Raw genomic sequence first — 13,387 nt, 5'->3', positions numbered from 1 at the left:
AAGTTACCGAGTATTTCAGAGAAGAGAAAAGTTCAAGTGACGCTCCGCCATCTTCTGTCTCCACTAGGGAGAGGCCCTTTGAGTTCTGAGATGCTGAGTTGCTAGAATCAGGGGCAGGAGCGGCCGTGCAGGGGGCGGCCGGCTTGGGCAGAGCTTCCCAGAGGAGGGGACCCGAGTCGCATTGGACAGGAAGGGCAGGGTGTCGCCGGCCAGAAGGAGTGGGCCACGAGATGCGCGCAGAGAGCCAGAGCACTGTGGCTCGACCGGCCCCAGGAGGGCTGCTGGCGTTCAGGGCTGCTGCTTAGCTTTGAACCTGCGTGTACCTCCAGAGGCCTTGGCCATCGTCTGCACATCTGAGAGCCCTCGCAGGTGTGGGAAGCAATCCAGCAGGAAAAGACCAGTGACAAGGGAGGCCAGTGTCCCCCGACCTCCAGTCCTGGCAACAGACAGGAAAACGAAGCTTGAACGCTGGGCCGGGGTGGGGGGGGTTCGCAGGAGCAGAGGGTACACATTTCAGAAACTGCACGGTGAGGAGAGGGCGGCCAGTCATGCAGGGGAGGGGCTGTGCCTGCCGGGAGGAGGGTGCGGGTGTGACGAGGGGCCAGTGGCAGAGCTGCCGTGGATGCCCAGACACCTGGGGCGGTCGTGTGTCGGGGTCCGCGTGTCCGGGTTTCTCCAGTCTCTGGGCTGCTCTCTGACTGAAGGGCTGCACCTTGCTCTGCGTCCGCGGCCTGTAGCGGGAGAGGTGCTTGGGGAGACCAGGGGCCGTCCCGCGGTTCTCCTCAGGTGCTTGCTCACGCATGTGATCAGTTCTGCACTTACCCACTCCCCACTCCCTTCTCCCAAACGGAGTCGTCCCCAGGCGCTGCCTCCGCCATGTGCCAACCTGGGCGGCGGACGGTGCAACCGGGGGGGACGTGCCGCGCACCAGGGCTCGGTTCACGAGGGCCTCTTCCTAAATGGCAAACCAGACTGTCCTTGGAGTCTGAGCTGCACGTTGTCACAGCTCTGGTTAGCCGCAGGAGCCCTGGCGGCCTTACGTGGGGTGTTGGGTCTGGAATCCTGCACAGAAGCAGCGCAGCCCACAGGGCAGAAAGGTGCACGAGTCGGCGGCTTCACGACTTCCTGTGTCTTCCTGCCCCACGGGGGGCTTCTTTACAAAGGCCCTCTGTGCTCACGCTTTCAGGGGCCTTCCGCGTGCAGGGCCCTTGCTCTGGCACGGCACCCTCTTCGTCAGCTGGAAGGGGGCAGAGCCGGAGCGTGGCCCCAGGTTCGTGCTGGGGTTCAGAGGCGGGCGCTGTGTGCTTCTCCTCTGTGGGCTTTGTGGACTGATGAGGGCCTGAGCGAGGCAGGAAGTGAAGCGCCCAACCTGTGAACTTTGGGAACCATTAGGCGAGAGTTCTCTGCCCTCGGATGGGCAGACTGGGTTTGGGGGAGGGCTGTCCGTGACGAACCACTGGCGTCCTGTGGAGCGGATCCGTGGACCTGGCGTGTCTGCTGCTGCCGGCCAGCTCCGAGGCCGCGCGCTCTGTGGGCGGAGCAGAGTGGCCTGCTTTAGGAGACACGGCACAGACAGACCTGATCACGTTTCTACTCCGGCGTGAGCGCTGTTCCTGATTTCTTCTCTTCGTTTAATCTTTGCAGTCCTGGGAACACGTAGCTGTTAATGTGGTGTGTCGGCTTGTTGCCACTGGTATTAGTTTGCTGTCTGGAGGCTGGTAGGCTGCTTAAACCCTCACTTGCGTCTGGTCCTTCTCCAGACAGGAGGGGACGGTGTCGGGAACCCATGAAGTGTGAGCTGCCTGCCGTGCAGCCCGGCGGTGCTTGTGTGAGGCTCTAGGTTTCGACACCTGAGGGCTGGAGCTCTGTGTGTGCCACCCTCGAGGCCCAGCCGACCGCTTGCTACTGCGTTCCATGGGGAGTGGCCAGAACTTACTGACCTCTGCCAGCTGTTTAAGGAGAAGCCTCTCTCGATGAGCTCAGCACATGGGCCTCTCTCTGCCAAGGAAACCCTGTGCGGGGCGGGGTGCTGCCTGCCTATTAGAGCACGGGGGCCGTCGGGGCGGTCAGGTTGGCTGGTGGGTGTCTCAGCGTGGGCGGCCTCCCTGGTGCCTCGGCCCTCAGCTGGTACAGACGGCCTGTGGAGATGGCCAGCGTGTGGGCCACACGGCGAGTGGCCCATGTGCAGCCACAGGCGCCAGAGCTGCTGGGTCCCCGCTGCAGTGGCACCTGTCTAAAAGGCGTGTGACTCTTCTTTGTTCAGACTGTTGTGCAAGGTTCTAATACTGTATGCCGCTGTAAATGTGGGCAGTTGTAAAATGCTTCTTTGAGAACAGTGTGTTAACCATTGAACTAGTAGTTCTTTCCTAGGACTGTGTAAAAACTTATTAGCAAAGTCTCGAGAGAAAGAAGTAAGATGCTTGGCCAGGACCACTGTGGTTGTGGTCAGCTCGCCTCGCTGGTGTGAAGAGATGCAGGTGTGCCCGCCTGTCCCTCGGGGCACTGTTGATCTTCTGTCCCCTCCCCAAAGGCCTGGCTGTGCCCTGCCCTCCGCACACCTCCCTGCCAACTGAAGACACTGATGTTTGTCTGATTCGACATGTCACACGCTGGCCGTGGGCTTTTTCTCCTTTACGTGCTGTGGATTTTATGTCTAACCTCACGCCGTCTCCGAGGAAGTGGAGCCCCAGGGAAGCTCATTCCTGGTCGAGTGTCCTGGAGCTAGGACCACAGGGACGGAAGCCAGGCGACGCAGGTCCCCCCCCTCAGCGGCTGCAGCGCTGGTCCGCAGAGACCGAGCGCAGTCTGCACCATGCGGCTGGGGAGACCGAGGAGCTCGCACATGAAGGGGGCTTGGCGAGCCACGCAGCAGCGGGCGGACGCTCAGGACCCCAACTTCGCACAAACCTGGGACAGCCGTGCTCCAGACGTTCGGCCGCGGTTTGCTCTAGGAACCCATAATGTGGTTTCTCTTTTCTTAGAAACGCTATTTTGACCTTTCTGAGAAAATAGGTTCTAATTATCAAGCTGAGAGTGGTCCTGGTTTGGAGCATGAATGGGGTTTCCCATCCGTTCTCACTGAGGCTCTCGGTCAGACATCAGCCACCTCCCTGGAGCTGCCAGTCCCCGGCGCCATTAGCAGTCGGCCGGCTTCCTGTGCACCGGGGTAGCGCGGCTCCCTCGGTCTGACCACCCACACCCACGAGGCCTGGGGCCAGGGTTCAGGCAGCAGGGCTCCTCGAGGGATGCGGGGAAGGCAGGGGAACGCAGCCACGCTGATCACCAGTTTGAGGTGAGGTGAGTGACGGAGAAAACCCCCATCCCTGGTCCTCTGCCAACTCAGCGATGGCCGTGTTTGTGTCAGGAATGGCAGTGAAGGGGCTAAAACTGCAGTAATTAAATTGGCCAGCATTTGGCATGTTTTCCTTAGCAGATCTGCACAGACTCACTAGATAGTGTTTTATTTTTAAAGAAGATTAACACGTGCTGGCAGGATCATTGCAGACAGATGGTAAGTGCATTGACTGTCCCCACGAACCCAGCCTCAGGTGTGGGGTGCTGCCCAGGGCCTGCCTCGCTGCCACTGTGCTGCCTCGTCTCCCCTGCACGCGCCCTCTTGATCCTGTTCACCCTCCGGTGTAGCCGAACAGAAGGGAGTGGGGGAACGGGGAGGGTGTGCCCCTTGTAATGCAGCGTCTTTTTTCCTTTTTAATCAAAGCGTGGCCTCATCCACCTTCCCTTACCTGCCCGGGGACGGTGTGGGCCAGACCATGGGCTGAGATAGGGAAGCTCTGTTTAGGGTGAAATGGCGCCATTCAGCTCAATGTAGTTGAACAGCAGAGCAGAGGAAAGCAGGGTGTGAGTTGCTTTTCTAGATTGGGGCTGGCTGCTACCGTGAGCTTCAGACCAGCCTGACAGCTCAGGAATCCTGAATGGATCTCTGAAGTTTTCCTTATCCTGCCTTGTGCGTGACCGTCAAGCCCGATGAGGTTTCTACTAGAACTGGAAAGCCAAAGTCTTTGACTTTGTGCACGTGTTGATTCTAATTTGGTCTTATGTATATGAGTTTCTTCATGTGGCCTGTTCGGAAGTGGAAACGGGACCAGTGGCTTTGCTGAGTGGATGGCATTCTTTTGTTTCCTCAGTGAGGTAAAAAGGGGCAATGAATGAGCCTCTTTTCTGGCATAGTCACCTGGTAGGTGGTCAGAATAGAAGGAAGGCTCTGGTCACAAGGCTGGTGGCTTCTGTGACAGGAGAATCCCAGGGCCGTTGACGAGCCTGTCCCCTCCATGCTCTGCTTGCAAAGGAGAGTCGGACACGTGGCCAGCAGCCTCGTGTCAAGGTGATAAGGACTGATGGTTTAAGAAGCTTAAAGTGTCTCTTTAGGCCCATGAGATACACCACATCGGTCAAGAGATGACCAGATTTCCAAGTTAGCCCTTAGGTTACATAGTTTAAAATCTGTATAATTAGATTTTCTGGATAAAAGAGGTGAAAATTAAACCTCAAAAGAACAACTAAATATGGGGGAAAATCAGTCATAAGGGTCTTGGTGGGGAACATCAGGAAACAGTTATTGTTAGATTTGAGACTGCTACCGTAGTCACGATTCGGAAGGCCTAATCTTGGATATTTAGTAAGCGACGTAAACAGATGCTTTTCTGCTCGCCAGATCATGATCAGAAGTATCTTCCTGTTTCTGGACCGCACGTACGTCCTTCAGAATTCCATGCTTCCTTCTATCTGGTGAGTGTTGGGGGCGGTCGAGCTGCCTCTGCGGCTGCCTTTCGGTCCGATCCTTTATGTCCGCCAGACCCACGAGCACACACGTCCAGACCCAGTTGGACCTTAGTCCCGGGGGCAGAGCTGGGCAGGGCCGCACCAGGGGAGCCCCTCCGGGCCCCCGGCCGGCCTGCACTGAGCGTCACCATGGAGGTGGCAGGCCGGCGTGGCGGCCCTGTGGGGAGGCCCGTTTCTGTCACCGGGCGCTGCGCGTCAGGGCTGTCCAGGGCCAGCGGCACACCACTCCCCTCTGCCGGGAGCAAGGGGCCGAGGCTCTCCGTGACCATCCAGAAGCTGGTCCAGCCAGTGGTCCAGTGAAGCTCTGAGGAAGGCCGAGGCTGGTGAGGTCATGACGCGGGGTCCTGACGCCCCCCCTACGCCTCCCGCCCGCTGACCGGCCACACGCACAGAGGCCTCCTTTCAGTCTGCCTGTGCACGGTGCGGCATCTTTCAGGGATGCCGCACTGTCACCCACTTCCACACCCTGTGCAGACGCCCTCCGCCGCGCTGCCTGGCCCCGGGGTGCCCGCCGCTGCCTCACAAAGCCCTGCCTGCCCTGACTGGACTGGTTGCCCGTGGCGTCTGTGGGCTCTTCCTGGGCTCTCCTCTGTTCCTTTCAATCCAAGTTCTTTACAGAGCAGCTTGCTTTTCCAGTTTCCTTAGCATCCGTTCCCCTGACCTGAGTCTCCCTGACCTGACCCCTGCTTGCCAGAGCCCATGGATGCTTTTCGTTTTCTAGTACCTGACGTCTGTGCAGTTCTGGACACTCCTTAAAAGCCTCCCCTTGTTCGGTGCCGCTGTCCGCCTTGCCGCTCTGCCCTCCCTAGCCTCTGCTCCTGTATGCGAGGCACTGGACGCTGTGGGGGCTTGCATCCTGCCGGCCCCGGGCAGAGAGGGCAGCCTTTGTTCAGAGAAACAGGGTGCTGTGCTGGGGACGCCATGAACAGCATGGCAGCTGGTGTGTGCAAGTTTTGTCCTAAGAGGTCCAGCCCTGCCGGCATCCCGAGTCTGCAGTACGGCTCTGGACGGATGATCGTTTTCTCCGTTTCACAGATGGAGAAACTGAGGCAGGGAGTGCCCATAATTTGCTGTTCCCAGGTTGTTTGGGCTGCCTAGTCTGAACTGTTGGTTCATGAACACAGTTTAACGGAATCATGTCATTAGAGACAAGAAACTCCACTTAGAGCACGGATGATGCTGGTCTCGGGCCACAGCAGCAGGCGGGAAAGCTGCTCCTGGCAGGACCAGACTCAGGCTGCAGGTGCGCGAGAGCCGCCCAGGCAGGGAGGGCCGGCCTCCCTGGGGCCTGAGCTTCGCAGAGTGAGCGGGGGTGCTGATGCGGCTGAGGCAGAAGGAGTTGGTACTGAAGAAAAGGAAGCCTGTGTGGGAACGGGAGGTACCCGGAAGGAGCGCTTTGTGGGGGAGGCGGGGATATGAGGCTCACAGGACGTCCTGCTCACCAATGGCAGAGAGCAGGAGAGCGACAGGTGCTGGGTGGGTGGAGATGCCTAAAATCCACCCTGGGAAGAAGGATGTGAGCCACGGTGTTTGGAAGATTGATGGACTTTGCGGTGACAAGCCTGACACACCCCGGGAAATAGCCTTGATAAGGAAGCAAACAGAAAGCACGCTAGACCGGCCGAAAACGGAGACGCAGAGCTGGGCTCGGCACAGGGATCTGGGGTTAGATCAACACTTTCAGGGTGAGAGTCACTGTAGCTCGTAGCTTTACCTCGGACTTCTAAACAGTAAAGCTAACGTACAGTTTTGTTTTTACTCTTCATACAGGGACATGGGATTGGAACTCTTCAGAAACCACATCATTAGCGACAAGATGGTTCAGAGTAAAAGTATCGATGGGATTCTGCTCTTAATCGAACGAGAGAGGAACGGCGAGGCGGTGGACCGCAGCTTACTGAGAAGTCTGCTGAGTATGCTGTCTGACCTGCAGGTACTGCCCCCGCCCCGGCCCACCTACTCCCGCAGAGACCGGCGGACCCAGGAGAGGTCGAGGGCTGGATACGAAGCTCAGTTAGGCCTGTGCCACCAGCCCCAGAAGAGAGCCCTTCAGACACACACCCAGCGCCCCAGGGAGAGGGCGAGGGCCTTCGGCACTCCCAGAGGAGAGAGTGCGTCCGGTGGTGTGGGCTGCCAGGGTCCCCAAGCCCAGAGCCGGCCCTGCCGCCCGGGTGCAGCTCTAGGGGCCGTGAGTCAGGGCAGGTCACCGCCACTGGGCTCCCTGGAAGTCGGGTACGTCAGCTGTTCCTGAGGTAGGTTTCTTTGCTGTAATCGAGCAATAACTTTGGTCATTTCCTAGGTATATAAAGATTCATTTGAACTGAAATTTTTGGAAGAAACTAATTGTTTATATGCTGCAGAAGGCCAGCGATTAATGCAAGAAAGAGAGGTGAGACAAGGAAGTACTTTTAAATCACTTTTTTTGGTTTTGTAGTTGTTATCTGAATGTAATTTCTAAAAATTTGTCTTTCCACATAAACATTTTATTAGAATTTTCTGAAAGCCACAATCTAGCTGAAATTCTCGGGGGAATGAGCTTCATTCCTACTACAGTGAAGATTTAATTTTTTTCTTCTAACTTAGAAACTTGTTTATTTCTGTCCCCCGCCCCAGGTAAAAAAGGCCAGTAAAGTTGCTTCTGAAATGTGTAAAATGACCCACACTGAAGCAAGAGAATAAGTTAAATCTGAAATAGGAAAGATACGTCATACCCAAGTCTTTCCTTTGTGTGAGTCACTGAAAAAATTATACGGAAAACCACAGGAAAAAACCTGAAATAGTAATATAAACCCAAAATCTTGGTAACAGTTTCAAAAGTATGAGAGCAGGGACTGAAGGAGGCTCCTCTGGGCTGTCCCCAAAGGTCCCTTGTCGTAGAGAGTAGACCGGCTGTCGGTTCTTCTTGGTTTGGAGAGGGAGTTTCACACCCCATACCCAGCCCTGCCCTGCCACTAGGTCCAAATGCCCGAGACCCGTGTCCTGGGGCCTCTCCCGTGCCATCTGGCGAGGGCAGGAATGCCCTTTGCCCCTGGAAGCATGAAGTGCGTTGTGAGGTCTGCAGCCAGGCTGTTCGGCGTCCTTGAGCAAACACGCACTCTTTTGATTAGCTTTTGCTGACCCTGTTCTCTGTGGGCCGGAGATGCGTTCGGCGCTTGGCCTGCACCCGCCGACCCAGGGGCTGCCCTAGGGGCCTTGGTGGTGGGAGGGGACCCGTGGCCTTGTCCCCAAGCTGCACTGGGAGCTGGACACAGCAGCGACGTGCGGTCCGGTCCCTTGTTCTAGACATCCAGTTTGCTCTCCAGAACCAAGTCCCAGGAAGGTTTCTTCTGTGCACCCGCCCCTCCCGCAGTGCTCCTCCCCGCAGTGCTCCTCCCGCTTGACTACTTCCACTTCTCCCACTCCTCTTGTTCATATTTGGCTTGAATATATATTTTGCTTTTTTTAAAACAACTTTTGTAAGGACCACAATGTTTTAGCTTTTTGGGTAATACCAAGAATCTTTGTTATTTAAGAAAAAAGGAAAAAAGAGTCTTTGTTACTGACATGCTTAAATGTTGTGTTTGGAAGGTTCCAGAGTATCTTAACCATGTAAGTAAGCGCTTAGAGGAAGAAGGAGACCGCGTGATCACGTACTTAGACCACAGCACACAGTGAGTACCGCTCATCTTCTCGGCCCTGCGGCCGGACCGCGGCGAGCCGCTCCCCGGGCTGGCGCGCAGTAGCTGAGGGTGATTTTGTTGTTCACGTGTCCTGCTTGTATTACTTGCGGCCATTCCGCGCTTGTGAGTTCCAACAGGTGCTGCGTCGTGAGATTTCACCCAAACGGAGGGGCTTGGCAACCTTCGAGTTTAGAGACCGGGATCTGATTAAGTCGGGGGTATCGTTGAATGGTGGACAGTTTGGATTGTAATCCTTTTGTGAGACTTCTGCAGTAGCTGGCGTTTTTATTTATGTTACTAAGTCCCATGATTTTCTCTTCATCTAGTTTTGTTGGCTGTAAATCTGAAAATTGGAAAGTAGTTGGGGAAAAGTAAAAAGGGGGAAATTGTGAGAAGGTGTGTTTCTCACTCTGCACATCGACTTCATCTTCATTCGAGTGAGGGGGTAAGGACGGAAATGAGACGGAAAAGAGACCGCAGGGTACCACGTGCGGAACGTGGGGCTCGCCTGGAGCAGGCGGGATGAGAGAAAGAGGCCGAGTTGCGGCGCTTTGCACAGACCGGAAGTAGAGGGTCAGGAGAGGAAGGGTCTGTTCGGACATTTGAGGGGCCGGGGAGCGCAACACCTGCGGACGGGGGCAGTCCTGCTGAAGCCGGGCCAGCCTTGTGCGGGTGCCGTAGGGACACAGAGTCCCAGCGGGGGGGCAGCGCGAGGCGCCGGGTAGGGGAGGGAAGGACGAGTGGATGAGGGCGCAGGTCGAGTCAGGGAGCTGCGGGGCGGGTACTGGCACGGCTAGCACTGGGCACGGGGCTCCTGTTGTTTTGTGTGTGCTGGTGCACTCTTGTACGTAGGCTCTATTTTAAACCGCTCGTGCCCATTTTAAAAATACATTGCTTAGAAGAGTGTGTGTAAGTTCTCCAAGTAAGGCCGTGCGGGGTGTCTCAGATCCAGGCCCAGGCGTGGGTGGGTGGGAGCACCGCCTGCTGCGGGATTCAGAGATCACCGAATAAAGTCGTTGTCAAGGCAAGAAGAGGGAGACTGAGGACACACAAGCCGCGGCAGCCTTAGGGCTGGGCTCGGAGTGCCCCATCCAAGGCCCCCGCCCCCAGTCTGAGTGTGGTGCCCGGTCGCCCGGGAGAGTGAGCCTGAGAGCAGCAGGGTGTTGCCTCCTGCCACACCTCGTGACCCACAGCATGGCGAGGTCACTTGGCTGCCCCTGTCCCAGGGAGGGCATCTATGTGCCCCCAGGACTCCTGACCCTCAGGGTGGGAAGGAGCTGATCTCCTGTTGGTTGGCAGGAATTCTCACCAAATCAGTTAGTTGTCACCGTGGATTATGAGGTCAGTCTTCGGGCACCTGGGTGCTAAGGCAGTGAGTTCCCCAGGACTGAACCTTTGGTCACAAGGAGTCTGTAGTATCTGCCCTTAGCTCGGGACCAGCCTCAACACTTGGGCTAGGGCAGGCATCATGGGGACTGGCGGGGTCAAAACTGTGATGGGGTTCCCCACGCTGCAGAACCACAGTCTAGGCCATGCCCTGCCTGGAGGCGGAGTCTATGAGCACAGGACGAGTTGCTAAGCAGTCATCGGGGAAGTGCACACCAAAACCACAGCACAGTTCGCTTCACACCCACCAGAACGGTGTTGTGGTTACAGAGGGCAAGCAGTACGCAGCCTCGGCGAGACTGTGGGGACGGAAGCTTCGTGCCCCGGCGGCAGGCACGGGAAGTGCGCAGCTGCTGGGGAGGACGGTCTGGTAGGCCCTCCAAGGGCTCCGCAGAGGTACAGGCCTTTCCGACGTGCTTGTTCTGCTGCAAACATACGTTCCCACGAAACTTGTCTGCAGGTAGTCACAGCAGCGCTATTCCTAGTCTGCAGGTGGACGGTCCCGCTGCGGCCGGGCAGGGGTTGGCGACGCTGCTGGCCCTCCCTGCTCTGCCTCTGACCTCTGACCTCACCGCCAGAGCCCATGGCCCTGCTCCCCATTTTGGAGGCAGACTGGGAAGGTGCTGGCCGGCCCTTCCTCCTTCCCTCCACTGCTCAGGAGGCCTGAGCTGGGGGCTGGAGCCAGCATTGGCCCTCCTCTCTCTCTCTCTCGAGGGTCACGGTACTCTGTCGGGAAGCTCTTTATGAACAGAGGCTCTGGAAAGTGCCCCCGATGATAACCCTGGGGCTAAAGCACATGTTCTGATCTTTGGAAACAGCCAGGACGAGAGCAGCTGTGGGAGACGGACCCAGGGAGGGTGGTTTCGCATGTCCCTGTGAGGGCAGCGGCCACTTAGCGCAAGTTCAGAGGCTCACAGCCTGTTCTGCATGGCACTCGTGCCGTGTGAGCCTCACGTCGGAGCTTCCAGAAGTAGGGTTTTCGACAAGCGGTCATGGGAGGGGACAGCCTGTCCATGCAGAGGGCAGTGGGGCCGGGAGTGGGGCGGGCCGTGCAGTGGAAGTGGGGGGAGCTAGGGTGCCTTGCGCTCAAAGGGCAGAGTCTCCTTTAGAAAACTGCCAACTGAGGGGCGCCGGGCGCTTGTCTGTGTGGGTGCTGGTGTCTCCTCCGCCCTGAACCCCTGTCTCTTGGTGTCAGTCGGTAGACCATTTCTAGAAAGACTCCCGAGCCCACTGGGATGGCGGGGACTTTGTTCTCGGCCGGAGGGAGTGGCTGTCGTGGCGTCCGCCTGGCTCTGGTGGAGTCCCGGGACGTCTGTGGGCACAGACCCGACGTCACGCCCGCGCGCCATCTCTGACACGGGTGTTTGCTCGCGCAGGAAGCCGCTGATTGCTTGTGTGGAGAAGCAGCTGTTAGGAGAACATTTAACAGCAATTCTGCACAAAGGTAGGTTTTCTTAACTGTCCTGTCAGACCGAATGACCGTCCTTGATATATTAAGAAAGCAAACAACTTAACAAGGGAAAGGACGTTTTGTATTGTGATACGACAGTCGCTGAAAGTCATGGAGAATGACGAACATGTTGGCTCTCAAGGAAAATGAGTTCCGAGAAGTAGTGAGCGGCCTGTGGTAGAAATCCCACGGAGGGTGCCCTTAGCCTAAGCGGCCAAGACACCGACCGCAGACAGCTCGCGCTGGGTCCTCGTGTGGTGCTCGTCCTCCGTCGCCGGGCCGTGCTCGTGGCGCTGGCCCGTGCAGAGCACCGCGGGTGTAGGCCACTCGAACAGGCCCTTGGGTTGTCGCGGGGACTTCCTCCCCACGCCCTCTGCGTGGGTGATGCCCTGTGGCTGGGGACTCGCACCAGAGTGCGCGTCTCCGTCCTGGGTCTCCTGGACGAGCGAGCGTGCGGCAGCGCCGACCAGGCCGTGCCCTCTCCCACCACGTCCGTCGTAGGGCCCATGCGCCCGGGGGGCCGATGACTCACAGCCACCGTGAGCTGCCGGATCGGCTCAGTCTGTGCTCCTGGCCCACTCCTGCCCTTCAGAGTGTGCTTCCTGCCCTGGGTGTCCGAGTGGGCATGGCTCTCACGTCTCCTAGCACGTTGTGTAGTGCGTCCAAGTGCTGGTTGTTACCGTTTGGAAGTCCTTGGAGCTACAGGATCTGCTTCAGGATGTTGGAGACCATGAAGCTTAATCATGGGAAGGCCCAGAATTATAAACAGAAATTAGAAATTATAAGAAAAATGAACAATCAGCTAAAAGATGAGACATGGTGACACACACCAACCCCCCCCCCCCCCCCCCCCGCCCCGCGACAGATCCGCTCTCTGAGCGATAAACTACATGATGGGTAACATGGGGCCGATTGGGGCGCGCTGGTCAGGCCGTGGTGTGAGCGAGACCTGACGGATTAAGGAACACAGCTGCCCGGGTGCTCAGGAAACGGCCCTGCCCAACAGGGTCAGGTCCGAGCCCAGAGCCCGGCCCGCGTGCACAGAGCAGCCCCAGCCCCTGCCTTCTGCAGTGGCTGGGGTTTTCACGGTGCACGCCACGCGTCACTTGTGCTCACCGACTGTGCTTCTGTCTGATGTGCCGCCTCAGGGCTGGACCACCTGCTTGACGAGAACAGAGTGCCCGACCTCACTCAGATGTACCAGCTATTTAGCCGCGTGAAGGGTGGCCAGCAGGTCCTGCTGCAGCACTGGAGCGACTACATCAAGGTGCGTGGGGCCGTCTCGGCGGGGCGTGGCCATGCCGCACGTCGGGGGGACACTCCACCTCCAGGGTGTGTGGCGCCTGGCAGAGGAGCTGGGCAGTCTGCAGGCACCGTGGTTTTCGTGGGACAGCTGCATGGGTAGACAGAAGTCCTACACTTCCTTCCAGATTGCTGGCGCAAACCTTTGTCTTTAAGGATGACGCCAGCAGTGCAGGCACCGCGTACAACCAGCTGTGATGAAGGTCTGCCTTTCGTGAGCTCCCTGAGCTCCAGGTCCAGCCATGATTTTCAAGGGTCGCCAGTTTTGTGACTCTGCTCTTTAAGCACCCCAGGCCTTCACCCATGAGAATTCTTACGCGTTTTGGTGTACCCCTTTGGTGTGTATGCCGCTTCATGTCCTAGCCCCACAGGACTGCGATTTTCACGACACTTTGGCGTTTCTTGCCATGTTGGCGTGTGGTTACAGGATGGTGGCAGGAGGGTGCTTGTGTCGGAGGGCTCAGCGTCTGACCCTGGCCATAGGTTACACCCCCACGGCTGGGGGGGCAGGTGGAACTGGGGCAGTCTGGAGAAGGTGGGTGCGGGGCACCAGCGCTCAGACCCCAGCTGCAGTGCTGCTCTCTCGTTGGGCCCCATGTTAGCATCTGGGGCAGCTGGTAGGCTGCGTATGAGGGTTCTCTTCACTCTGCTGCGTGCAACCTGTAATTATCACAAGGAAAACTTCGGTAAATAGAAGGGGTGATGGGGGGCTTGCATGCCGCTGTGTGGAACAGTCTGAAAATCGCACATCTGTGCCCACGTGGACCGCTCGGGCACGCACGTACCTCCC

The 13,387-nt window shown here is 57.7% G+C and overlaps 1 protein-coding gene across 1 annotated transcript in view; it reads left to right on the top strand.

Annotated features, from left to right (window-relative positions):
* Window positions 1–13,387, top strand: part of CUL4A (cullin 4A) — a 41,711-nt gene that overhangs the window by 10,944 nt on the left and 17,380 nt on the right. Inside the window, exons 4-10 of the mRNA XM_032314231.1 lie at window positions 3,442–3,511; window positions 4,673–4,746; window positions 6,571–6,733; window positions 7,100–7,189; window positions 8,368–8,450; window positions 11,222–11,289; window positions 12,444–12,562. Coding sequence (XP_032170122.1) covers window positions 3,442–3,511; window positions 4,673–4,746; window positions 6,571–6,733; window positions 7,100–7,189; window positions 8,368–8,450; window positions 11,222–11,289; window positions 12,444–12,562 — 667 coding nt within the window. The remainder of the gene's footprint in view (window positions 1–3,441; window positions 3,512–4,672; window positions 4,747–6,570; window positions 6,734–7,099; window positions 7,190–8,367; window positions 8,451–11,221; window positions 11,290–12,443; window positions 12,563–13,387) is intronic.

This window comes from Mustela erminea, chromosome 15 (assembly GCF_009829155.1).
Source record: "Mustela erminea isolate mMusErm1 chromosome 15, mMusErm1.Pri, whole genome shotgun sequence".
NCBI lineage: Eukaryota > Metazoa > Chordata > Mammalia > Carnivora > Mustelidae > Mustela > Mustela erminea.
Note: the sequence above shows the minus strand (reverse complement) of the source record. Positions and strands in the feature narration are given on the sequence as shown.